General features: G+C 58.1%; 3 protein-coding genes across 26 annotated transcripts; 1 reads left to right on the top strand and 2 right to left on the bottom strand.

Moving 5' to 3' along the window:
• Positions 1-3,379: 3,379 nt before the first annotated feature.
• On the bottom strand, positions 3,380-8,709 carry LMF2 (lipase maturation factor 2). Of its 6 annotated transcripts, none has more exons than XM_065521898.1 (14): positions 8,625-8,709; positions 7,327-7,580; positions 7,195-7,223; positions 6,848-7,065; positions 6,598-6,776; positions 6,222-6,363; positions 5,935-6,069; positions 5,760-5,865; positions 5,588-5,684; positions 5,333-5,515; positions 5,093-5,261; positions 4,887-4,998; positions 4,226-4,322; positions 3,380-4,129 (listed from the first exon to the last, which is right to left on the bottom strand). In XM_065521898.1, the coding sequence occupies exons 1-14, from the start codon at positions 8,671-8,673 to the stop codon at positions 3,821-3,823; spliced, it is 2,079 nt and encodes a 692-aa protein (XP_065377970.1). In that variant the 5' UTR covers positions 8,674-8,709; the 3' UTR covers positions 3,380-3,820. The 6 variants fall into 6 exon arrangements, with proteins under 6 accessions (XP_065377970.1, XP_073859446.1, XP_005566936.3 ...); XM_074003345.1 differs by having other exon boundaries at positions 5,372-5,515; XM_005566879.4 differs by lacking the exon at positions 8,625-8,709 and adding an exon at positions 8,134-8,251.
• A 22-nt stretch (positions 8,710-8,731) lies between these two features.
• Positions 8,732-24,906, top strand: NCAPH2 (non-SMC condensin II complex subunit H2). Of its 17 annotated transcripts, none has more exons than XM_065521900.2 (22): positions 8,732-8,953; positions 14,660-14,757; positions 16,352-16,478; positions 16,682-16,783; positions 17,640-17,695; positions 17,790-17,874; positions 17,954-18,022; positions 18,186-18,265; positions 18,352-18,494; positions 18,866-18,949; positions 19,406-19,536; positions 21,089-21,160; positions 21,663-21,729; positions 21,861-21,968; positions 22,106-22,159; positions 22,300-22,370; positions 22,462-22,555; positions 22,647-22,718; positions 22,820-22,869; positions 22,969-23,070; positions 23,165-23,314; positions 23,383-24,906. In XM_065521900.2, exons 2-22 carry the CDS (start codon positions 14,690-14,692, stop codon positions 23,521-23,523), a joined length of 1,926 nt encoding a protein of 641 aa, XP_065377972.1. In that variant the 5' UTR covers positions 8,732-8,953; positions 14,660-14,689; the 3' UTR covers positions 23,524-24,906. The 17 variants fall into 17 exon arrangements, 13 of the variants coding, with proteins under 13 accessions (XP_065377972.1, XP_065377973.1, XP_065377971.1 ...); XM_065521901.2 differs by having other exon boundaries at positions 14,541-14,757; positions 22,650-22,718; XM_065521899.2 differs by having other exon boundaries at positions 14,541-14,757.
• SCO2 (synthesis of cytochrome C oxidase 2) lies at positions 23,717-25,718 on the bottom strand. 3 transcript variants are annotated; one of them, XM_065521912.1, is made up of 2 exons: positions 25,506-25,718; positions 23,717-24,573 (listed from the first exon to the last, which is right to left on the bottom strand). In XM_065521912.1, exon 2 carries the CDS (start codon positions 24,558-24,560, stop codon positions 23,760-23,762), a length of 801 nt encoding a protein of 266 aa, XP_065377984.1. In that variant the 5' UTR covers positions 24,561-24,573; positions 25,506-25,718; the 3' UTR covers positions 23,717-23,759. The 3 variants fall into 3 exon arrangements, with proteins under 3 accessions (XP_065377984.1, XP_015312499.3, XP_015312500.3); XM_015457013.3 differs by having other exon boundaries at positions 25,535-25,718; XM_015457014.3 differs by having other exon boundaries at positions 25,565-25,718.
• Positions 25,719-25,799: the final 81 nt, after the last annotated feature.

Genomic DNA, 25,799 nt, shown 5'->3' with positions numbered 1-25,799 from the left:
TGCCTTGGCCTCCCAAAGTGCTGGGATTACAGGCGTGAGCCACCGTGCCTGGTCCAGATTCTCTTTTTAAAATTACGATGGTATCACATAACTATTTCTTCTCAATAGTTGTTATACACGAAGGCAATAGCTCATTCTCCTAAACGACCCCCTACTTAGCTATCACCTCATAAACAGTTTCCAGCTAATGACTGTAATATACAGAGCAGCCACAAATGTCTCTATGCAAATTTTTTTTTTCTTTTTTAGACGGAGTTTAAAAAACTTGTTGCCCAGGCTGGAGTGCAGTGGCACGACGTCAGCTCACTGCAAGCTCCGCCTCCCAGGTTCAAGCCATTCTCCTGCCTCAGCCTCCTGAGTAGCTGGATTACAGGCGCCCACCACGCCCAGCTAATTTTTGTACTTTTTTTTTTTTTTTTTTTTTTTTTTTTGTTGAGACAGAGTCTCGCTCTGTCGCCCAGCCTGGGGTGCAGTGGCCGGATCTCAGCTCACTGCAAGCTCCGCCTCCCGGGTTTATGCCATTCTCCTGCCTCAGCCTCCCGAGTAGCTGGGACTACAGGCGCCCGCCACCTCGCCCGGCTAGTTTTTTGTATTTTTTTAGTAGAGATGGGGTTTCACTGTGTCAGCCAGGATGGTCTCGATCTCCTGACCTTGTGATCCACCCGTCTCGGCCTCCCAAAGTGCTGGGATTACAGGCTTGAGCCACCGCGCCCGGCCAATTTTTGTACTTTTAGTAAAGATGGGGTTTCACTGTGTTAGCCAGGATGGTCTTGAAAGTGCTCCGATTACAGGCGTGAGCCACCGCGCCCAGCCTAAAATTTTATTTTTGACAAATGCAAGTGGTTTTATTTATTTATTTATTTTGCATTTTACCAGTGCCAGCCTGTGTGTGTTTCTTCCTGGTGCACAGCCTATGTGGTTCTTTGACCCAATAGTGTCCTAGTCACTGCATCTGTTAGAGACTCAGCTTCTCATCAAATCAGTTCTACATAGGCTGGGCGTGGTGGCTCACACCTGTAATCCCAGCACTTTGGGAGGATCAGGCGGGTGGATCACTTGAGGTCCGGAGTTCAAGACCAGCCTGGCCAACATGGTGAAACCCCATTTCTACTAAAAATACAAAAATTAGCCAGATGTGGTAGCGCATATCTGTAATCCCACACAAAAACTTGCATACCCAATGTTCACAGCAGCACTACTCACCCAAGAGAGGTGGAAGCCATCCAAGCATCCATCGATACCTGAATGAATAAGGACAGGGAGAATGTGGTCCCTGCGTACACTGAACTGACTCACTCCTAAGGGAACACGGCGCTGATATGTGCTATGATGTGGATGTGCCTTGAAAACATCGTGCTGAGTGAAAGCAGCCAGACACAAAAGGTCCCACGTTACAGGAAATGTCCAGAATAGGTAAATCCACAAAGAAAAAAGGTAGATGAATAGTTGTTTAGGGCTTGGTGGGGAGGGGTCAGAGGGCAACAGCTAAACAGTTCGGAGTTTCTTCCGGAGGAGATGAAAGGTTCTAAAATGGCCTCTGGGCCGGGCGCCGTGGCTCAGGCCTATAATCGCAGCACTTTGGGAGGCCAAAGTGGGCGGATCTCCTGAGGTCAGGAGTTCGAGACCAGCCTGGCCAACATGGTGAAAAGCCATCTCTACTAAACTACAAAAATTAGCCAGGTGTGGTGGTTCACGCCTGTAATCACAGCTACTTGTGAGGCTGAGGCAGGAGAATCGCTTGAACCCAGGAGGTGGAGGTTGCAGTGAGCTGAGATTGTGCCACAGCCCTCCAGCCTGGGCAACAGTGAGACTGTGTCTCTAAATAAATAAATAAATAAAATGAACTCTGGTGATGGATGTGCAACTCTGTGAATATACTGAAAGCCACTGAGTTGTGCATTTGCAATGGGTGAGTTGTATAGCATGTGACTTACCAAGAAAGCTGTTACAGAAAACAAAAATACAGAAGACATTCATAAAGTGAGCTTAAAAGCTTAGGAACATCAGGTCGGATGCATGCCAGTGAGCCGAGATTGCGCCACTGCACTCTAGCCTGGGCGACAGAGCGAGACTCCGTCTCAAAAAAAAAAAAAGCTTAGGAACATCAGCCTGGGCAACATGGGGAGTGTGTGTGGTGGTGGGAGCCTGAGGCAGGAGGATCATTTGAGCTCAGGAGTCTGAGGCTGCAGTGAGCCACAACTGCACCACTGCTCCAGCCTGGGCAACAGAGTGAGAGAGACCCTGTCCAGAAAACAAAGAAGCCTAGGAACAGGTTTTTGAGTTTTAAACAGATTACCTTTTTTTTTTGAGACGGAGTCTCACTCTGTTGTCTAGGCTGAAGTGCAGTGGCACGATCTCGGCTCCCCGCAACCTCCGCTTCCCAGGTTCAAGCAACTCTCCTGCTTCAGCCTGTGAAGTAGCCGGCATTACAGGCACCCGCCACCACACGCGGCTAATTTTTGTATTTTTAGTAGAGATCGGGTTTCACCATGTTGGCCAAGCTGGTCTCGAACTCTGACCTCAGGTGATCTACCCCCCCTCAGCCTCTCAAAGAGTTGGAATTACAGGCATGAGCCACCATGCACGGCCTATTACTAAGCCAAGGCTGACTTCTCGATTGTTTATTCCATGTATAGGAGCCCCTGAAGGCATCTGAGAGTTCACGCCACCGGCTGTGTTTGAGCATGGAGCTCTGTCTGGGTGGGCCAGATGGAGGTCAGCGACGTGAGGGAGCTGGGTATAGTGGGAGCTGCCCAGGGGTCTGGCGGGAGAGCAGGAGATGGGGACTGTACCAAGGACGGGCCAGAGGCAGAGGAAGCTGTGCTGTGAGTTTCCAGGGTGGGCGGTGACCTCCAATTGATAACCTGACCCCAAACGGAAACCTGGACGGTGCCCTGACTGCTTTCTCTGCTGCTGTCTTCTTCCTAGGATCGAGGTTGGGGGCATCAGATGCACCTTCCCTCCTCCGTCCCAACCCAGGGCCTCCAGCTCCCCTCCCCCTGGCTTCACTCTGCAGAGGAGCCTCTATTAACTCGCCCACCTCATCTCTCCTTCACCCCCTGCCCACTCTGGCCCTTCCATCCTTTCCTGAGGCCAGGAAATGTGAGCAGGAGGGAAGGGAGGGACCAGCTCCACCACCAGCCTTGGAGTGTGGAGCTGACAGGTCCACTGGGCTGTGCCAGGCCTGAGGCTCCTCTGTGGTCAGGCAATGGACAACGCCAAGCCAGGCCTCCTTACAGAGAATGCCAAGGATGGGGCAGGAGGGTGCCTGGGGGGCCACGCCGTGGGGGAGCCTGACGGTGCTCTGGACGCCCACTGCCCGGAGTAGGGGAGACACTCCCATCCTCAGGCCTCCCGTGAAAGCAGCACCAGGCACACAGCCAAGCACAAAAGACGCCTTTATTGGTGCCCAGATCTAAAGGGCAGGATGGGCTGGTGTGAAGATGACGTGGAAGATGACAGTGCTTCCCCTCTTTCCCTGAGAGTCAGCCTCTTCCCCTCCGGCATGGGGCCTGGGGTGGGGGTTCCAGACTCAGACCCCCACAGCCCAGGGCAGGGGAAGGGTCTTGAGCTGGGTCGTGTTTCCCTCCTGGGCCAATCACAGAGGCAACAGTGGGAGTCCTGGGGAGGGGCGTGGCTGGCGTGGGGGTGGGGCCTGGAGCCCTCAATGCAGCACCCTGCAAACCCCAGGGGCAGCCCCCCAACCTGTGCCCGGCCCTGCAGGGTCAGCTAAGGCACAGTGGCTGGGTCCTGTCCTGCCGGAGGCCAGAGCAGTCCCAGGGACCCAACCCTCTCAGGATGCGCAGCCGGGAGAACACAGCTACTTCTTTCGCCGGGCGGTCCGAGAACTACTGGTACAGGGGTTGGGGGCTGGGGTGGCCTGTTCGGAGGCAGCTCCAGAGTCTTTATGGGGGGCTGGCCTGCGCTTCTCCCCGCTGGCTGGTGCCAGGGGGGAGGACCGGAGAGACCAGGGTGCTAGCAGGGCCTGCACAACTCTGACAGCCCCTATGGCCACGAGGAGCCCCCAGAGCAGGGCGGGGGCCTCCAGAGGAGACAGCTGAGTGCGAGTCCAGTGGAGGGCCTGGGCCAGAGTGCTGTTGGCACTGCGGGCCCGGGGTGGGCTCTTGTCCTGTGGGAGGGAGATTGGGGAAGTGCTTACGGGGTTCACCCCAGGAGGCTAGGGTCACCCCTGCCACCTCCCCTAGCCTGGCTGATACCCCCTTACCTGCAGCCCAAACTGCCTGAGCAGTGTCTCCAGCGTCGGGTCTCCCAGGGACACGGGTGGGAAGAACTCCTCCACCCACTGGCGCCGCCACCACTGGCTGCAGCGGGACCTGATGTTCAGAGCCTGGCGGCACCTCGGGCTCCACACCCCACCCGGTGCCCGGCCTTACCCCTGCCCCCCGGGCTCCACACCCCACCCGGTGCCCGGCCTTACCCCTGCCCCCCGGGCTCCACACCCCACCCGGTGCCCGGCCTTACCCCTGCCCCCCGGGCTCCACACCCCACCCGGTGCCCGGCCTTACCCCTGCCCCCCGGGCTCCACACCCCACCCGGTGCCCGGCCTTACCCCTGCCCCCCGGGCTCCACACCCCACCCGGTGCCCGGCCTTACCCCTGCTCCCCGGGCTCCACACCCCACCCCACCCGGTGCCCGGCCTTACCCCTGCTCCCCGGGCTCCACACCCCACCCCACCCGGTGCCCGGCCTTACCCCTGCTCCCCGGGCTCCACACCCCACCCGGGCCCGGCCTTACCCCTGCTCCCCGGGCTCCACACCCCACCCGGGCCCGGCCTTACCCCTGCTCCCCGGGCTCCACACCTCACCCGGTGCCCGGCCTTACCCCTGCTCCCCGGGCTCCACACCTCACCCGGTGCCTGGCCTTACCCTTGCTCTCCAGGCTGGGAGAACCAGTACTTGTAGCGCTGGGCTCGGACGTAGGTGGGCGGCTGCTTGTGGAAGGGATACCTGGCCACTTGACTCTGGATGAGGCGGATCACTGCAGCGAGAGGGGTCAGTGTGACTCCCGCAGTACCCTCCCCGCCCCCTCTTGTCTCCCTCTCCACCCTGCCCCTCCCCACCCCGCTTCGCACCTGGCTCCTTGCCCTGCAGCAGGCGCAAGACCAGGCTTGTGAACCACGGGCTGTGCGTGTGCGGGCCCAGGGCTGCAAACCACATTTGCCAATCCAGGCGTGGTTGGTGGGGCACCACAACTGGGGGAGGCCGGCTCAGGTTCCCAGGCTTGTACATGAACTCGATCTCCTGCCAGGCAGGCCGAAGTCAGCTGGGCCAGCTGACCTGGGCCCCACCCTGCCCGCCCTGTGAGGGCTCACCGTCCAGTGGTGGCCATCGTAGCTGCCCTCCAGCACCACCTCAGGCCGCCCACCAAGCCCGGTCATGCGGCGGAAGAGGCCGTAGGAGTTGGCCAGCTGCAGGTGCTCCACAGCGCCAAACAGGCGGTGGGCCCCAGTCCAGAGGCGCCCGTGGGTCCCGGGCTCCACGTAGGAGTACGGCACCTGGAGGCAGGTGGGCGGTTCTCAGGGCTGTCCTGCCCCCGGCCTGCCCCCCAGCCCTCCAGTGCTACCCACCAGGCTGATCAAGAACAAGGCCACAGTCGCAGTGCTCACAAGGGACAGTTTGACTGCAGCACTGAACTTCCGTAGCCAGCCCCGCACCTGGGTCCACCTGTGGGTAGGGACCCAAGGTCGTCATGGCGGCCCTGCACACGTGTGCCCCCTCCCCGCTTCCTGGGCCATGTACCTCCAGAGGGCACTCAGCAGCTCCCAGGCCAGGGAGGCCACACCCAGCCACACGGTGGGCAGCGTCAGTGTCTTTAGCCACTGAGAGAACTGGTGGAAGGTGAAAGCTGGCGGAGAAGGGGGGTGTGAGGACTGGTCCGCCCCTGCCCTCTGGCCCCCCCCAAGTCGGCACTCACTGGTTCTGGAGTGGATGGTGCGCTGCTGCCAGTCAACCTCCAAGCCAAAGTAGTGCACAGTGCCATAGGCTAGAAGCCCGTAGACGGCTAGTTCCAGCAGCAGCGACAGTGTGGCCAGCAGGGCCTTGGGCCAGGCTGTGGGGCAGGACAGTCATGGGTCAGCAGAGGGTCCCTAGCCAGGGGGCTGGGGTGCAGCTAGAGTGGGAGTCCTGTGGGGGTGTTGGAGGGGAGAACCCCCGGGAGGGCAGGGGGCTAGCGACAGCGAACCCAGGACGAGTGACACGCACAGGTGGTCGTCTTCTTGCGGCTGCCATGGCCAGGCTCAGCAGCCAGGTGCTGGTCGTCTAGCAGCGCAGTGGTGAGCACCAGCGTCATCAGGTTGAAGAAGTTGTAGTTGCCAGTGATGATTATCAGGACCTGCAGCAGCACCTGGGGACGGCCCACTCTCAATGCTCCCGGAGACGGACGCCCGACCCTGTGATGCAGCCCTACCTAGTAGGCACCCACCTCCATCCTGCGGGGCGCATCCCTCTGCTACAAGGCCTTCCCAACAGCGGTTGCCACCTGTCCCCGGGAGCCACCCTGTCCCCAACAGGGCACGCTGAGCAGTGCTGAAGGCCGAGCCCTGTCTGCCTCTCTCTGACAGCTGCAGCTCTCACCTACCTGCGAGTAGAAGGCAGCCAAACGCAGGCGTCGAATGGGGGCGAAGAACAGGGGCGGCACGGCGATCTCGATTAGGAAGGTGGCCACCACGCTGAGTTTGTGCAGCCAGACAGGCAGGTGGTGTGCGAACCAGGCGGCGGGCGTGGGCAGGCACTGGGTCTCGTAGTGGTAGGTGAGGGCTGCAGGCGAGAGCAGGAGTCAGGGCTGGCAGAGCCCCCAGACCACCCCAGGTCCAGGAAGGGCCCCTCACCAGTGAGCCCCCACCACGCGGGGCAGCGACTGGTCAGCTTGACCACGCCTGAGGTGAACATGAGGCGGAACAGCAGCCAGCGCACTAGCCAGAAGGGGAGGTCTTCATGGGGCAGGGCCCCTGCCCGCCCGCCCTGGGGGGCCTGCTTGCGGTGGGAGGCTGGCCTCAGCGGGGCCACCAGCACGGCCAGGAAGCCAGTCTCTAGCAGCAGGGAGTCCCTATGGGGACAGAAAATAGCACCAAGAGCTCCTCCCGACACAGCTGCTCCCCTGGGAGGGTCCTCCCAGGAGAGGCCCTACCCCACCCCCACCCAGCCTCCCGCAGCCCCAGGCCCAGCGGTCACTCACCACTGGAAATAAAGGAACACCTGGCCCACCTGCAGAGAGAGGGGCCGTCAGGGAGCAAGTGTGGCTGTGGACTCAGGTAAGGCAGAGGCAGGGGTAGGGGTGGACTGAGCTGGTCACAGGGGTCCCACTTGCCTGGCAGGCCGAAAGGTAGGCAGCCCACAGCAGCAGGTAGACAACGGGGTGACGCAGTGGGCTCAGCAGCAGGGCCCCCAGGGCCAGTAGTGCGCCCAGCAGGCTCAGCAGCTCCAGGCCCTGGGCCGTGTCCAGCCCCAGTCTCGGCGCTTCCCACAGCAGCGTGGGGGTCTCCCACAGTTGCTGCCAGCGGCCCTTGCCCTGCGGCCGCAGCGTCTTCCTTGCAGGTAGGATGCCCTCGGGGCCATACAGGCCTGTGGGAGGGCACGTCAGGGCCAGGCCCTGGACAGCCCTTGCAGACTAGACTACCTCTGAGTCAGGGCCTGCAGACCCCCCAACCTAGGTCAGAGCACGCGGATACCTCCATCCCTAGGTCAGGGTCCGCAGTCCCTCCAGAGCCCGTCCCCCAGGTCAGGACCTGTCAAAACCCCGTCCCAGGGCTAGAGGCCTGCTCAACTAGCGGGGTCAGGGCCTCCACCCAGCAGAGCCCACTGCCCTCTTCCAGGTATCAGCCCGACCTCCTACCCGCCCCACCAGGTCTGGGAGGAAGCCGCTCTCCCACCTCTCCCAGAGTTCTGTCCCCCACCCCAGGTCAGAGTCCAGAGCCTCACAGCAAACGGATCACCGCACCGATTCCTACCCCCACAGCGGCCTGCAGGACACGAACCTCCGCCCCCTACCCCCTCCGGCCACGCCAAGGCCTGGCCGTCACTCCCAACCCCAGACTGCGTGAGTGCCGGGCACAGAGAAAAGAGGACATAGGGTCCCGCGCCGAGGCTGGGGGTGTCCCACCCTGGGTGCCTTCACCTGGGATCTGCGTGTAGAGGGAAGCGAAGGCGAACATGAAGACGGCCGCCACGCCCTGGAGGAAGAGCCGCCGCGGGAGCCGGGAGCCCGCCATGTCCGCTACGCGGCCCGCTAGAGCAGGGTCCGCCCTCTCCGCCCGCCCGCGGCAGCTCCAGGCCCCGCCCACCCCGCCCGCGGCAGCCCCCAGGCCCCGCCTCCTCGGCGCGCCCGCCCGCGGCAGCTCCACACCCCGCCCCGCCCGCGTCAGCCCCCCAAGCCCCGCCTCCTCGGCCCGCCCGCCCGCCCGCGGCAGCTCCAGGTCCCTCCCTACCTCGCCGGCGGCAGCCCGAGGCCCCGCCTCCTCACTGCTCCGCCCGCCCAACCCGCGGCGCCCCAGGTCCCGCCCCGCCCCGTCCCGCCCCACCCACGGCGGGCCCAAAAGCCCGCCCGTCCAAACCGGCGGCAGCCCAAAGCCCCGCCCACCGCCCGCCCCCTTCGGCCCCGGCGCCTACCCTGCGCCGCGACTTTTCCGGTGCGCTCCGGCCGCGCGGGGCGGGGCATCGCCTCTTGGGCTTTGGCCCGCGTTACGTCATAGACATGCGCGCGACGCCGCGCCTACGCATTTTCCTGGGCGGGAACAGCAAAATGGCGCCAGAACTAGTGGCGGGCTGAGGACGCCGTACCCCTCGGAAGGCAGCCCTACGGTCCCTTTGCCGCCCGTTCCCTCCCGGACATGGAGGACGTGGAGGCGCGCTTCGCTCACCTCTTGCAGCCCATCCGCGATCTCACCAAGAACTGGGAGGTGGACGTGGCGGCCCAGCTGGGCGAGTATCTGGAGGAGGTGAGGGTGGCGGGGGAGTGGCGCGGGGTGGGCCGGCGGGTGGGGCTGCGGGGCGGGGGCTCCGGGCCCCGGGCTGTGGGCGTCCCGCAGCCTCCACGCTTATGGCCATCTGGCGCTCTGGCAGCGCTGGTCTTCGGGCTCCCTGCTTCTTTTTAAAATCCATCTCTGCCTCCCCCAAATCACCCCTTGTTAGATTAGCGTGGAGCTGTCATTGCAGGTCTCTACCCGTCAGCGAACCGTGTGAATGATTGAGTGGGTGGTGACCAGCCGTTTCCCCAACGCAGTGGAATAGTCTAGAAAGCGTTATTGCTTTTGTTGCAGTTATTAAGAGCATGCTTGTGTGTTTGAGAGGTCTGGATCACGACGTCAGAGGGATTTTTTATCTTGGATTTTCAAACCAATTTCAGGCTATTGCTGTGCTCCATTCTGTTAGCGATTAGTGTTTCTTCCATATTTGACAGCCTTGTCTAGACCTCTGTTAAGCTGTCTGCTCCGTATCTGCACTTCATTTTCACTCCTCAGCCCAGCTCAGTCTGGCGTCCACGACACTTAAATTTTTGTTTCTTGTTTTGATCAACAGTGATCTCCATCCTACCCAATCCATGGAACACTGGAAGTGTCCTCTTACTCAAATCAGCATTTGTTGGACTGGCTACTCCTTCCTTTTTGAAACATAGTAGTAAGATTGTTTCCCTGTTTCATTGCCTGCTTTTTTTCTTCTATCTAGTCTCTAAGTGTTGAGTTCCTCAGGATAGGGCCTGGGTGATCTTCTGATGCATTTCCCCTGAACAGTGTCATTTATTTCTATGATTTTTAAATATCGCCTGTATTAGGAGAACTACCAGATCTGCAGCTCCATCTATCCCAGGTCTTTCCTCCAGATCTACTTTACATATCCAGTTGCTCTCTTGACATCTACTGGGTGTTACATAAACATCTCATTTAACATATTTAAAGTGGAACTCTTCATTTTTCTGCTTAAACCTCAGCCTTTCCCATCTCGGAAAATGGCACCACTGTTCAAAGGCAAAAGCTGAATGTGACTATAGTGAAGCCCCACGCTTAACACCCAGTTCACCCATGAATTCCATCAGTTATACCACCAGAATATCACTTGAATTCATCTGTTCTCCACTTTATCTGGTCTAGGCCACCATTGTCTCTGGCCTGGATCTGTGTAAAACCTTCCTATTTGGGTTCCCTTATCCCTATTTTTGTCCCTTTCCGATTCGTGCTCCAACCAGCAGCAAGTATGACCCTTAAAAATTAAAATCCGGCCACAGCACTGTTTTCTGCCTAAAACCCCTCAGTGGCTTTCCGTTATGCTCAGAATAAAACCCAAATTTCCTCCCCTGAACCTGGCTCTGCTCCCCGTTTTAGCCTCATTTTGGCCTATTTTGTATCTTCTTTTGAACCAGTCAACCTGTGGCACCCCAAGCTTTTTCTTGGTGGAAGGTCTTCATGCTCTCTGCTCCCACTTGGGAATGTTCTTTTTTGTTTTTATTTTTTATTTTGTTTTATTTTATTTTATTTATTTATTTACTTATTTATTTATTTTTTTGAGACGGAGTCTTGCTCTGTTGCCCGGGCTGGAGTGCAGTGGCGCAATCTCGGCTCACTGCAAGCTCCGCCTCCCGGGTTCACGCCATTCTCCTGCCTCAGCCTCCCAAGTAGCTGGGACTACAGGCGCCCGCCACCTTGTCCGGCTAATTTTTTTGTATTTTTAGTAGAGACGGGGTTTCACCGTGTTGGCCAGGATGGTCTCGATCTCCTGACCTCGTGATCCGCCCGCCTCAGCCATCCAAAGTGCTGGGATTACAGGCGTGAGCCACCGCGCCGGCCTCTTTTTTGTTTTTAACTGAAGAGAGACTTCATATGGCAAGGACAAGAAGAAAAAAAATCAGAGAGGAGGATCTTACTATGTTGCCCAGGCTGGTCTCAAACTGCTGTGCTCAAGCAGTCCTCCTGCCTCAGCTTCTCAGGTAGCTGGGACTACAGGTGTGCACCACCACACCTGACTGGGAATATTCTTTTAATGACTGAGTCTGTTTTCTTTTTTCTTTTTTTCTTTTCTTTTTTTTTTTTTTTTTTTTTGAGGTGGAGTCTTGCTCTATTGCCCAGGCTGGAGTACAGTGGCACAGTCTTGGCTCACTGCAACCTCCGCCTCCCGGGTTCAAGTGATTCTTCTGCCTCAGCTTCCCGAGTAGCTGGGATTACAGGCATGCACCACCACGCCCCGCTAATTTTTGTATTTTTGATAGAGACGGGTTTCGCCACATTGGCCAGGTGGGCTTGTACTCCTGACCTCAGGTGATCCACCCAGCTCTGCCTCTTTCCAAAGTGCTGGGATTACAGACGTGAGCCACCACACCTGGCTGACTGAGTCCTTTTCATTCTTTAGATCTTAGTGTAAATGTCAGCTGACCACCCTATCTAAAATAGTTCTCTCCATCTCAGCACCTTATGTACTTTAGAATGTTTATCATAAGCCATTTAAAAAAATTTTTTTTTTTTTTTTTTTTTTGAGACAGAGTCTTGCTCTGTCGCCCAGGCTGGAGTGCAGTAGCGTGATCTCGGCTCACTGCAAACTCCGCCTCCTGGGTTCACGTCATTCTCCTGCCTCAGCCTCCTGAGTAGCTGGGACTGCAGGCACCTGCCACCACACCCGGCTAATTTTTTGTATTTTTAGTAGAGACGGGGTTTCACCGTGTTAGCCGGGATGGTCTTGATCTCCTGACCTCGTGATCCACCTGTGTCGGCCTCCTAGAGTGCTAGAATTATAGGCGTGAGTCACCGCGCCCGGCCAAAAAAAATTTTATTTATTTATATGTTTATTTTTTTGAGGCAAACTGTCACTCTGTCACCCAGGCTGGAGTGCAGTGGTGCAATCTCGGCTCGCTGCAGCCTCCATCTTCTGGGTTCAAGCGATTCTTCTGCCTCAGTCTCGAGTAGCCGGGATTACAGGCGCCTGCCACCACGCCCGGCTAATTTTTGTATTTTTCGTAGAGATGGGGTTTCACCATGTTGGCCAGGCTGGCCTCCAACTCCTGACCTCGTGATCCGCCCACCTCAGCCTCCCAAAGTGCTGGGATTGCAGGTGTGAGCCACTGCGCCTGGCCACAAGCCATTCTTCAACTCAACCTGTTTGTGGCCTGTCTCCACCCTAGAATGTGAATTCTGCCAGGGCAGGGACCATGCTTATGCCCTCTTTTGTCTGTTTAGTAGAGTGCCTGGCACATAGGTGTGGATGTTAAAGTGTTTGTTAAATGCACATGTGTCTGATGACTGAACTTCTCTGCTCCGATACATAGTTGGCTGAGAAAATACAGGAAACTGTGCTGGGCAGAGCTCCTGTGGATTCAGGTTTTCAGATCAAGCAGGGTCCATGGGGACACCTGTTCACTTGGTAAATCTCCTTGCTGGCTTGGTCAGCTCCCTTCCTGCTTTCTTGTGTCTGCTCTTCCAAACCTCTGCTGCTTTAAGTCCTCATTTCCTGGTTTCTAGTATTATCTTTTTCCTTCTTTCATTTTTCACACACTACCATGATGTTCTTTTTCTTTTTTGTTGTTTTTTGTTTTTTGTTTTTAGATAGGGTCTTGCCCTGTTGCCCAGGGTAGAGTGCAGTAGTGCCATCATGGCTCACTGCAGCCTTGACCTTCCAGGCTCAAGTGATCTTCCCATCTCCCAAGTAGCTGGGACTGCAGGCACGTGCCACTGCACGGCTAATTTTTTTGTATTTTTGGTAGAGATGGGGTGTCACTGTGTTGCCCAGGCTGTTCTCAAACTCCCAGCTCAAGCGATCCACCTACCTTGGCCTCCCAGGTGCTGGAATTATAGGTGTGAGCCACTGCACTGGCCAGAATGTTCTTTTTCTAATACTGTCGTGATCCTACCCTCTTTTATCCATTTATTTATTCATGGTTGTTAGTTGTGAATTGTGTGCCAAGAACCATGTTAAACTTTGAAAAAATAGTGCCAAGCAAAGCAAATGATAACCCTCACTATGCCAGGGCTCCCACTGTCATGGGAAGACGGGTCCAACAGAGTAACCGCGTGGAGGTATAATAAATACGCATTTGGTGCTTACTTGTGTTAAGCACCTGTGCACCTGTTTATGTGCTTTACACATACGAATGCAGAGTCCTGTTTTATGTGCTTTACACATACGAATGCAGAGTCCTCACAGAAACTCTGTTAGTAGAGGCAGTAGAGATGTGCCCTGAATGATCAGTGGTTAGTGGCAGATCAGAATCCATCCTCCACCGCTGCGGGTGACTTTGTGTAGTCAGAAACTGATGGCCAGGCATGGTGGCTCACGCCTGTAATCCTAGTACTTTGGGAGGCCAAGGCAGGTGGATCATTTGAGGTTAGGAGTTCGAGACCAGCCTGACTAACATGGTGAAAACCTGTTTCTACTAAAAATACAAAAAATTAGCCGGGTATGGTGGTACACACCTGTAGTCCCAGTTACTTGGTAGGCTGAGGCAGGAAAATCGCTTGAACCTGGGAGGCAGGGGTTGCAGTGAGCCAAGATCGCGCCACTGCACTCCGGCCTGGACAACAGAGTGAGACTCCATCTCAAAAAAACAAACAAAAAACAGCAGAAACTTACGAGGGATTTGAAAGAAAATATATGGTCCTATGGAGAGTTTGGGAGACCTAGTTTTGGATGAAAGTAGTTGCTTAATTATGGTGAGCTAAAGAATGTTCCAGGTGGAGGAAACCTGGCGTTGGCAGGTTTGGAGTTTTTACAAAAATTAGCCGGGCGCCTATAAGTCCAGCTACTCAGGAAGCTCAGGCAGGGAGAATTACTTGAACCCGGGAGGGGGAGGTGGCAGTGAGCTGAGATTGCACCCCTGCATTCCAGCTTGCGTGACAGAGTAAGAAAATATATGGTCCTATGGAGAGTCCTATGGACAGAGGACCTATGGGTCCTCTGTCTCAAAAAACGAAACAAAACGGAAGGTTCTGAGTTGGGAGTAGAGAGGAGGGCAGGCAGCTGGAGAGGGAGGCTGGCCAGCATGGAGGCCTCCCTCCGGCTCCATTTAATTTTTTGGGTTTTTCCTACCACTCTTCCGAAAAACTCAAAATCCTAAACAGAGGCACTGAGCAGAGTGTGGAGAGTGGATGTGAGGGGAGCGAAGGGCAGGAGGAGCCCTGTCAGTGCAGAAGCAAAAGGGGAGGTGGTGGGGCCAGAATGGGGGTGACTACGGAGAGGAACCCCGGGGTTTCTGGGCAGGTGGGTTGGGGGGTATCTGGAGTTCAGTGTGGATGCATTCAGTGTGAATCTTGGTGAAGACATCCAAGCAATGTTTGAAGAAGGCAGCTGGACGTGTGGGTTTGGGCTCAGATGGCAGGTCCAACCTGCGGAGGTGAGAAGACAAATGAGGCCCGGTGTCCTGGGAGCGGGCAAGCCGGCCGGGCTGAGGGTCACTAGAGAGAAGGGCCACCTCTGCAGCTCGGCTTCCAGGCCGCCCTCTCCTCCATGTTCCCTTCTTTCTGGGCCAGCTCTTCAGGTCCTGAACACCCCCAGGGTCCTCACACTCCGTAGACGACCATGCTGCTGTTTCCTCTCCCTTCCTCCCAGATCCGACAAACACGCTTTATCCTTCAAGAGCTAATGGAAGTGACTCCCCTTGGGGACGGCTTCCCAGCCTTTCCCTCTCTTCGTGCTACCATGGTTCCCGAAATCTTGCCTCTCCCCAGCACACCGCACGCTTTGGCCATGTTTAGATCATGCTCATTTTCCTGAAGAGATGTGTCCAGTCTCTGCTAGCTGCCTTCATGTTCCCTTCATCTGTCTGGTGAGCCTCTGCGTTTTCCAGGCTTAGCTTTGACATTACCTATGCATGTGTTAATCAGATATTTACTGGGCACCGGGGTCGGGCACTGAACAGAAGGCTGGAATTACACTAATGCTGCTCACAGTTCACTAAGGGACATGATCACACTAATGGAGCTGCACGGAGGCCCCAGGAATGGAGGGGCTCTGAAAAAGAGTTTGCATGGGGACAGTTGGGGGTGGGCATTCCAGGCAGATGGAAATGCAAAATTGAAGAGCTGGAAAGACACACAGGGGCTTCAAAGTGTCGTTTGTGGCTGGGCGCCGTGGCGCATGCCTGTGATCCCCGTGCTTTGGGAGGCTGAGGCAGGAGGATCGCTGGAGGCCAGGAGTTTGAGACCAGCCTGGGCAACAGAGAGAGACCCTGTCTCTACAAAAACTTTTTTTTTTTTTTTTGAGACGGAGTCTCGCTCAAAGCCGCCATACCGGCCTGTTTTGTTTTGTTTTGTTTTGTTTTGTTTTAGTGTCATTTGCTGAGAAGGAATACCAACGAGCCACAGCGTTGGGGAAGATCTTGGGTTAAGTATGGAAGTAAAGTGTTTGGGGACATTTGAATGTACCCGCCCAGGCTGGAGTGCAGTGGCACGATCTCCGCTTACTGCAAGCTCTGCCTCTTGGGTTCACGCCATTCTCCTCCCTCAGCCTCCCGGGTAGCTGGGACTACCCTGGCTAATTTTTTGTATTTTTAGTAGAGACAGGGTTTCACCGTGTTAGGATGGTCTCCATCTCCTGACCTCGTGATCTGCCCGCCTCAGCCTTCCAAAGTGCTGGGATTACAGGCCTGAGCCACTGTGCCCTGCCTTTTTTTTTTTTTTTTTTTTTTTTTTTTAGATGGAGTCTTGCTCTGTTGCTCAGGCTGGAGTGCAGTGGTGCGATCTCGGCTCACTGCAAGCTCTGCCTCTGGGGTTCACGCCATTCTCCTGCCTCAGCCTCTCGAGTAGCTGGGACTACAGGCGCCTGCCACCACGCCCGGCTAATTTTTTGTATTTTTAGTAGAGATGGGGTTTCACCGTGTTAGCCAGGATGGTCTCGATCTCGTGACCTCATGATCCGCCTGCCTTAGCCTCCTAAAGTACTGGGATTACAGGCTTGAGCCACCGCGCCTGGCCTTTTGTTTTTTCTAAGTGTCGTTTGCTGAGAAGGAATACAGATGAGCCAGCGTTGGGGAGGATCTTGGGTTAAGTATGGAAGTGAAGTGTTTGGGGACATTTGAATGTACTCTGCAGCCAGCTGTGAATGCAGCCCCAGAGTTGAGGAGAGAGCTGGTCAGGATGGGTTTGGGGCTCGTTGGCTCATGGTTGGCAGCTTGGGCATGGGATGAAGGAATGTGCATGGCGGGGGCTGCATGGGAAGAAGAGAGGCTGAGGATGGAATGCCTGGGACACTGACATTTAAGGGGTGACAGGAGCTGGGGCTCCGGGAGGCTGAGGGGGGCAGAGGAAGGATGATGACTAATCCGTAACTGTTTCCTGAGTTCTCTGCCCAAAGGATGGAAACCTCCGCATTTTGTCTCTGCTTTTCCTACCCCTGAGGTTTCCTTTTCTTCTCTGTGTCAGGGGTCTTCCTGCTGGAGCCTGTCAGCTTATGGCGCCTTGTGGAGGCGGCGCCTTGTGGAGTGAGCCGCTGTGCTGCCCTGGTTGTTTGCAGACAGTGTGCCCTGGGGGCCTTCCACTTCCAAAACAGGTTTTTGTTATAGGAAGTAGGAGGAAACACGGAGACCTGTCTATCCACCCAAATACCAGGGACAACCGGGGAGCCCATAGCAGAGCTCGCGCTACCCGTCTCAGGAGGTGCTGGGCAGAGACCAGTGATGGGTGGGGCTGCCCTGGAAGCAGCAAGTGCAGACTGGGCCTTGGATTCCCCCGCCCTTGTGTTGTTTCTTGCAGCTGGATCAGATCTGCATTTCTTTTGACGAAGGCAAGACCACAATGAACTTCATTGAGGCAGCGTTGTTGATCCAGGGCTCTGCCTGCGTCTACAGTAAGAAGGTGGGCCCTGCTTGACGCTGGTCTTGGCATTTCGGTGGCCAGTGGGACCGCAGTCAGTTCTTCTGGGGCAGGCGCAGTGGTCATCCCGTCTGTGACCTACCTCCCTCTCTCCTCAGGTCTCAGCCACTTCCTCGGCACCTTCCAACACCAAGAACTTTTTAATTTTAAATCGCACAACCAGGCAGGGAGGGTCTTGTGTGCTGTTGGGCTCTGTTGTCTTGGGGGAATGACACCTGCTGTGTGCACTTGGGCACAGTCCAGGGTGCCCCATGCACCCACCTTACCCTTCCCCATCCTCTACTTGTGGGTGCTTCATTGTCAGCACCTCGAAAATCCGCAGCCACTACCCTCATGGTTCTGCGGAGGAGGAGGACAGGAAGTGGGTGAAGGACTGTGTCCTGCAGGCCCCGTGGCGGCTGGAGCTGGGACGGGGCAGGGCCAGGACATGAGGAGGAGGAACTAGGGTGATGCTGGCAGGAGCACATGGGCGGAGGAGCAGCAGGACTACAGGCCATTGGCAGAGTGGGTGCCAAGCACGAGGGGCCTGGCCACCAAGGGCTGTGTGAGGCATACTGTGGGCACCACACTGCCGTCAAGGTCACCCGTTGAGAAGGCCATGCTTGGCGGCTGCGTGGAACATAGCAGGCAGGAGAGAGATGTGGGTGGCCTCAGCTGGTAAAGTAATTCTCATGAGATTCGTGGTTTGATTTGAGAATTATTTTTGGAACAAAAATTGGTGGTTTCTTGTACTGGAGGTTTGGTGGTAGTGGCCAGGCCTCGTGGAGGGCACCGCTGGGAAGGCCTTGGGGGTGGGCCCCTCCTTTCTGGGTCCTCACTGCCTGCGTCTGGTCACCAGGTGGAATACCTCTACTCGCTCGTCTACCAGGCCCTTGATTTCATCTCTGGAAAGAGGTGAGTTCCGGAGCCACTCACTGTGCTGCCCTGCATGTGGCCAGGGAGGCCCCCGCAGCTTCTGGGATGCCCATGGGATACTTTTCTCTCTCAGGCGGGCCAAGCAGCTCTCTTCGGTGCAGGAGGACAGGGCCAATGGGGATGCCAGCTCTGGGGCCCCCCAGGAGGCAGAGAATGAGGTGAGTTTCTTGGGCACGTGGCCCCCGCCCACTGTGTGTTTGCCTGGGCTCGGCCCCCATGAGCTCTGTCTCCCTCCAGTTCCTGTCGCTGGATGACTTCCCTGACTCCCGGACTAACGTGGATCTCAAGAACGATCAGGCGCCCAGCGTGAGTCCTGGCCTGGCCCCTCTTAGGTTGGGGCGAGCTCAGCACTTTCCCTGGGGCTGTGTTGAGCTGATCGGGTGTGGGAAGGTGTCGCTGCCCTGTGTGGGCTCTGTTCTCCACTGGAGTGGAAGGATGCCTGGCTCACCCAGCCTCGGCCTCCATGCAGGAGGTCCTCATCCTCCCCCTCCTGCCCATGGCCCTGGTGGCCCCTGATGAAGTGGAGAAGAACAACAGTCCCCTGTACAGGTAGGGTCTGAGCCCGGCGGCGGCGAGGGAGGAGGGAGGCCTGCCTGGGAAGGGTCTCTACAGCGGGCGTGTTCTCGCCGGCACAGCCGTCAGGGTGAGGTCCTGGCCAGCCGGAAGGATTTCAGGATGAACACGTGCGTTCCCCACCCCAGAGGGGCTTTCATGTTGGAGCCAGAGGGCATGTCCCCCGTGGAGCCAGCAGGCGCTTCCATGCCAAGGACCCAGAAGGGTGAGGGCTTGGATGCGGGGGCTTGGTGGGAAGGAAGGGAGGGAGGGTCTTCTGGGTGGACTCTTGTGGGGTGCCCTGTGCTTGCCACCTCTGGTCTTGGGAGCTCCCTCTCTCTGGGTGCCCGCTCCAGTCTAGACAGGTTGGCTGGTGCTCATCCCACCCGTCTGCTGTGCCTTGATTACAAGTTAACATGGTCTCAGTGCCAGGGACCTGGTGCCTGGCTCAGGGCCCTGCTGTGTTCCCCCAGCCCAAGGCCTGGAGTCTGCTGGACTCTGCCCTTCTGCTGGCCCCTTGGAGGGGCTTGTTGAACACCAGGCAGGGACCATCTTGGAGAGGGGCTGGGCTGACCTTGTCCAATCCCTGTCTCCCAGATGCCGGGAGGACTGAGGAGCAGCCAATGGAAGTTTCCGTGTGCAGGAGCCCTGTCCCAGCACTTGGCTTCTCCCAGGACCCAGGTGAGAAGAAAGCTCCCTGGTGGGACTGGCATGGCAGCCAAAGGGGACCAGGGAGGCAGCTCTCAGTGGACAGGGGTCCAAGGCGCTGCTGTCAGCTGCCAGCCTCACACCCTTTCCATGGCCCACGGGAATGAGGCCTCACCCCGGGGAAGCAGCCACAGCCCCTGGCCTTACCTAAGCCTCAGCCCGTCTTGGTTCACTGACTGCCCTCTGCCTTCCTGGGTGTCCTCTCTGGGCAGATGTGGATGGCTGCATTTAAAGAGGAACATTTGCCAAGAAATAAAATGAACCAAACAGAGCACAGCACACTACCATGACGAGGAGGGTGCAAGGCACCTGCTGAATCCTCTGGGTTCCGTGACTAAAGCTGAGGGAGGAAGTAGCCGTCAGGGTCCCTCTGGTGCCGTCTGGTCTCGACATTCCTTGGAGCTGATCACTCTCTTGCTCCCTGTCCAGGCCCCTCTCCAGAAGGCCCGGCGCCCCTGGGCGGGGGTGAGGACGAGGATGCAGAGGAGGCAGTAGACCTTCCTGAGGCCTCGGCCCCCAAGGCCACTCTGGAGCCTGAGGAGCCCAGGAGCCCGCAGCAGGTGGGACCCACGTGGAGGCCTGCAGAGCCTGAGCTGTGAACGGGGCAACCCTGGCTCTGGGGCTGAGTCAGCCTGCACGAGGAGGGCAGCGCTATGGCCTTGGCCCTGGGCCATTGGTCTGGGGCAGAAGCCCACCGTCCTGCAGCCAGCCCTTTGGAACGGCAGCTTCCGTGTTCCTCCCCTCTCTGGACAGAACTGATGATCTTCGGAGTAGTGGGCTGGCGTCCAAGGGTTTGGGCCCTGCCGAGCTCACAGTTACCTGGGATGGCCGCTGGTCGCCGAGGCGCCTCTTTTGCAGTTGGGCTGGTAGGAGGGGGTGTCTGGAGGGCATTGCTGCCTCCCTCAACCCCCAGGGTCAACTGTACGCAGTCTAGAGCCAAGAAATCCTTTTTATTTATTAAAGCAGAAAATCAACCCGATGCATACAGAGGAAATGTTAATGTTTCTTCACTCTGGTTGGTCGATGACATGGATATTTGTCATATTCTATTCGTTTTTCTTAGTTTTGAAGAAGAGTACCCCGTGACCACTGTTTGTGTTTTTTTTTTGTTTTTTTTTGTTTTTTGCGAGACAGAGTCTCACTCTGTCGCCCAGGCTGGAGTTCTGTGGTGCGATCTTGGCTCACTACAAGCTCCGCCTCCTGGGTTCACGCCATTCCTGCCTCAGCCTCCCAAGTAGCTGGGTCTACAGTCGCCTGCCACCATGCCCGGCATCCACCCGCCTTGGCCTCCCAAAGTGCTGGGATTACAGGCATGAGCCACAGCGTCCAGCCCACTGTTTGTGTTTTAAAGTTTTTCTTCGGGTTTTTAATGCCCCCAGAGAGTACTAGCAGGGTTTTTTTGTTTGTTGGTTTGTTTTTGAGACAGGGTCTTGCTCTGTTGCCCAGGGTAGAGTGCAGTGGCCTGATCTTGGCTCACTACAGCCTTGACCCTCTCTAGGCTCAGGTGATCCTTCCACCTCAGCCTCCCGAGTAGCTGGGACTATAGGTGCGTGCCACCACGCCTGGCTAATTTTCGTATTTTTTGTAGAGACGGGGTCTCATTACGTTGCCCAGGCTGGTCTGGAACTCCTTGCTCAAACGATCTGCCTGCCTTGGCCTCCCAAAGCACTGGGATTATGGGCGTGAGCCACTGTGTCTGGCCCCTGTAGGATTTTTCTTTTTTTTTAGACAGAGTCTTGTTCTTTTGCCCAGGCTGGAGTGCAGTGGCGTGATCTTGGCTCGCTGCAACCTCTGCCTCCTGGGTTCAAGCGATTCTCCTGCCTCAGCCTCCTGAGTAGGTGGGATTACAGGTGTGCGCCACCACGCCCGGCTAATTTTTTTTGTATTTTTAGTAGAGGCGGGGTTTCACCGTGTTGACCAGGCTGGTCTCAAACTCTTGACCTCAGGTGATCTGCCCACCTTGGCCTCCCAAAGCGCTTCGATTACAGGCATGAGCCACCGTGCCCGGCCCTTGTAGAGTTCTTGATGTTGACCCAAGGTGGAGTTCCTGGGGTACCCAGAGCCTTGAGTGGAGAAAGGGGAGAAGTGGAGACCCTGTGACTGTCTTTGCAGAGTGCTGCCCTGCCCAGGAGGTACATGCTGCGGGAGCGAGAGGGGGCCCCAGAGCCTGCATCCTGCATGAAGGTAGGAGCGTTGGGGCCCTGACCCTGGCAGGGAGGGACGGGCAGATTCGAGGACTGGCTGCCTGCCCATCATGCTCTTGCTCCTGCGGTGTTCTCAGCCTGTGGCCCTTTGCACTTGCTCTCTTAGAGACCCCCTCATGCGACTCTGGGCCCCCACCCTCCCTCGAGTGTTCCCCTCTGTGATCCAGGATTTGAGTGTGGTCGGCTCTGTCCCAGGCTGTCACCGCACTTGTTGCCTGGGCTTTGGGAGGGCGGCTGTGCACCCCCTACTCCTCCTTTGGGAGGGCGGCTGTGCACCCCCTACTCCTCCTTTGGGAGGGCGGCTGTGCACCCCCTACTCCTCCTTTGGGAGGGCGGCTGTGCACCCCCTACTCCTTTGGGAGGGCGGCTGTGCACCCCCTACTTCTCCTTTGGGAGGGCGGCTGTGCACCCCCTACTTCTCCTTTGGGAGGGCGGCTGTGCACCCCCTACTCCTCCAGCGCCTTCTTGTGCTCTGTGCCCAGGAGACTCCAGAGCCCTGGCAGAGCCTGGACCCCTTTGACTCCCTGGAGTCTAAGCCCTTCAAGAAAGGTAATTGGGTGGAAGATACCTCCACTCAGGTACTCCTGGCTGGGTCTCCTGGGGCATGAGGTAGGGGGGTGGGAGAGGGCTTTGCACCCTGATTGCCCAGCAGCTCTAAGACAGTCCCTGTTTGCCTCTAGGTAGGCCTTACTCTGTGCCCCCCTGTGTGGAGGAGGCTCCGGGACAGAAGCGCAAGAGGAAGAGTGCTGCCAAGCTGCAGGACTTCCACCAGTGGTACCTGGCTGCCTGTGAGTGGGTGTGCTACGCACTCCGGACCCCTGGGAGCTGGGGGCTGGGCCAGGGCCCGTGGAGGAGGATCAACGCCCTTTCCCCACTGCCGTGGGCAGCTCTTGGCCTGGTTGGTGCTGACCATGTTCTCTCACAGATGCTGACCATGCTGACAGCCGGAGGCCTCGGCGAAAGGGTCCGTCCTTTGCAGGTGAGGCTGAAGTCCTCAGGGAAGACAGTTTTACTCCCCTTCCCCTACCTCTGCCCCCACCTGGTGTCACCAGAGCCTCGGGTGGACTGGCACAGGGCCTGGGAAGGACAAGGGAGTCTTCACAAGGTCTTTGTCTGCAGACATGGAGGTCCTGTACTGGACACACGTGAAGGAGCAGTTGGAAACTCTCCGGAAGCTGCAGAGGAGGGAGGCAAGTCCCAACTGGTCAGCTGTGATCTAGGACCCCGTGGCGGCCCTGGTGGGAGATGACAGTGCCCCTCACAGATGCTGTCTCTGGACAGGTGGCCGAGCAGTGGCTGCCGAGGGCCGAGGAAGGGCTGTGGTCTGCAGAGGAGGACCACCTGGAGGATTCTCTGGAAGACCTGGGGGCAGCAGGTGGGTGCCTGCCGGTGGGGGTGGGGTGGGGCTTGGCACCTGCTGCCAGCTGACTGGCTGCCTCTGTGCTGTCTACTCTCCCACCTCCCAGCAGATGACTTTCTAGAACCTGAGGAGTATGTGGAGCCTGAGGGAGCAGACCCCAGGGAAGCTGCTGACCTTGGTAGGTGGGCAGCGGGCTAGGAGTGCTGAGGGGCCACTGGAACTGGGGGCAGGGGAGAGTGTGGCCCCTCAGCTGCCCAGCTCACAGCTGCCCCTTCCCAGACACAGTGCCGGTGTCCCTGAGCTACGAGGAGCTGGTTCGAAGGAACGTGGTAGGCCTGGGTTAGAGAGGGACGGGGAGGGGAGGGGGATAGGTGAGAGGCGCCCAGGCCCTGCTTGGGAGGCAGTACCTTCTGCTGATCCTCTCCTAGGAGCTCTTCATCGCCACCTCCCAGAAGTTTGTCCAGGAGACAGAGCTGAGCCAGCGCATCAGGGACTGGGAGGACACAGTGCAGCCTCTGCTCCAGGAGCAGGTGAGGCGGGGTCGCTGGGAACCAGAGCTGTCTGCTGCAGGCCTGTCCCAGGCCTTGCCTCTCTCCACAGCCAACACGCCCCTCCCCTGTGCAGGAGCAGCATGTACCCTTTGACATCCACACCTATGGGGACCAGGTGGTCTCGCGGTTCCCCCAGCTCAATGAGTGGTGTCCCTTTGCGGAGCTGGTGGCCGGCCAGCCGGCCTTCGAGGTGTGCCGTTCTATGCTGGCCTCCCTGCAGCTGGTGAGTGGCCTGCGATGCGTGGGAGGGGGAGACGGTTCCCAGACCCTGCTGATGCCCCGCCCCTGCAGGCCAATGACTACACAGTGGAGATCACCCAGCAGCCTGGGCTGGAGACGGCCGTGGACACCATGTCCCTGAGACTGCTCACACACCAGCGAGCCCACAAGCGCTTCCAGACCTACACTGCCCCCTCCATGGCCCAGCCCTGAGTGGGGAGCACCAAGGCAGGGGTGGGGGATGTGTACTGAGGAGCCGTGCATCTGCTCCTGGCTGGCCCAGCCTAATAAAGCAGTGTTGCCATCTCATCTTCCCCCAAAAACCCTTTTCCGTACACCTGCCCTGCGCAGAGAAGAGGGCTGCCTGACCTCCATGGGCTGCTGGTACAGATCACACACGCACAGATTAAACGCACCCTGTTTAATGATGGGGCCCAGGCTGCAGTGGCTTAAGACAGGACACTGCGGAAAGTCGCCATGTGCCGCCGCACACTGTCTGAGATCTGCTCAGCTGACTTGCTCCGGCCGTAGTAATCGGTGAAGAGGCCGTCAGGGTTGAGCAGGTAGATGGTAATGGAGTGGTCCACGATGTAGTCCTGGTCCTCATCCTTGGGGCCGGCACTGTAGTACACACGGTAACTGTGAGTAGCCTGGGCAATCTGTTCGGTGGAGCCGGTCAGACCCAGCAGTCTTGGGTGGAAGTCCTGGACATAGCGGGCCATGGCTTCCACATCGTCCCGCTCGGGGTCCACAGTAATGAAGACGGGCTGCACTGGAGGCAAACCAGGCTCTGCTTCCAGCTTCCGCACCACCTGCACCAGCTTCTCCAGCTCGTCTGGGCAGATGTCAGGGCAGTGAGTGAAACCAAAGTACATCAGCACCCACTGGCCCCGGAAGTCAGCCTTGCGGCGACCCTGGCCTTTGTGGTCCAGCAGGTGGAAGTCGCCCTGGCCCACAGCTGCCTGGCGCAGGGCTTCTATTCGCTTTTGCTGCTGCAGCCTCTCTTTCTCAGCCCTCAGGGCCAGCCAGGCCCCACCAAGTCCAGCTCCAAACAGGGCTGTGATCAACAGCCTGGTTCGAAGCCCAGGGCCCTGAGGCTGGCCCTGCCTACCTGTCTCTGCAGGGCCCTGCCTTGACAAAAACCAGGACCTCAGATGCAGGGCCTGGCCTCCCACGGTCCCAAGGAGGACTGGGGGCTTGAGGTGAGAGAGCCTGTGCCAAGCTGTGGGGCTCCGAGTCAGCAGCAGCATGGATCTGATGCTCCTGGAAACAAGCACAGGTGTCAGGAGCCAGAAGGGAAGGCCCAGGACGGTGCCTGGGCTGCCCCTGCGACTGGAGAGACCAGTCAACCCATCCGAAGGACCCAGGCCACGTTCAGGCTTAACAGGCGTTTGTCACTGCTCACCTGAGCTCAGAACACCTCCACCAAACATCCACACCTGTCACTCCTGTCCTCCACCTGGGATCACCAGCCTGCCACACCTTGCCCTGCACCTCAGCAAGGTGACCCTCTTGCTGACTGAAAGCATTCCAAGTGCATGCCTTGCCTGGACTCCTAACCACGTTATCTATTCGCAATAAACCCATTTCTTAAAAGGAGGTGGGTAACTCTGGCTTGCAGTCCCTAGAGTAACCGATTCCTCCAGCACTTTCCTGTCACCTCGGGCCACTTAAGCCAACCGTGGCCTTCCTCCACACTGCAAGCAGCAAACCTGCACGACCTACCCCCGGAGCTCGGACTCTGCCTGCCTGCCGTATTTAACCTTTCCTTCCACCGCCACAAAACCCCACCCTCCTCACATCCAGGCTTCCCAGCAGCTCCTCCCGGCTCACAGCCGACGCTCTGCCTTTGCGTTGGTGATCTTTGCGCCTTTCCCACGGGCCCCCCCCGGAAGGTTTGCTAGGTGGAGGTCTCAGGACTCCTCGTCACTGCCCCCCCTCCTGCTGAGGGCACCCTCCGCCCGGGCGGTTCTGGGCTTGTCCCCTCCCCACCAAGGCCAACGCCCTCGTGGCCAGAAAGGTCCCAGGACCACGTAAAGAACCGCGCGAGCGCGTTAGAACTGTGCTCGGCCGCACCGAGAACACCGGTGCTAGCCGGGAGCCTCCCCCGGGCGCCCCAGCCTCGCTCCTCCCTCCAGCGCGCCCTCGGGGTGCCCCCCGCCAGCCCCGCGCAGTAGCCGGAGCTGGGAAACTACCCTGGAGTCCAGCGAGCGCCCAGGGCTACCTCCTTCCCTCCCGGCCCCGGCGTCCGCACCTCGCGGCGGGGCCGCGCGTCAGTGGACCAGTCCCCCGAGAGGCAGCGCGACCTCCAGCTCCCTGCGCTCCGCCCCGCGGGCTCCTCGCGGGCTCCTCGCGGGCTCAGGTATCGTGGGCGCCACAAGCTCGCAGCCAGGGCGCAGGCGTTCCCCGGAGCTGCCCATGCGCAGACGGGCACGGCCGCTGACGCGCTCTCGGCGCTTGCGCGGAAGGCGGAGCCCACCGCAGGTCAC

This window comes from Macaca fascicularis, chromosome 10, assembly GCF_037993035.2.
Source record: "Macaca fascicularis isolate 582-1 chromosome 10, T2T-MFA8v1.1".
In the NCBI taxonomy this organism is placed as follows: domain Eukaryota; kingdom Metazoa; phylum Chordata; class Mammalia; order Primates; family Cercopithecidae; genus Macaca; species Macaca fascicularis.
Note: the sequence above shows the minus strand (reverse complement) of the source record. Positions and strands in the feature narration are given on the sequence as shown.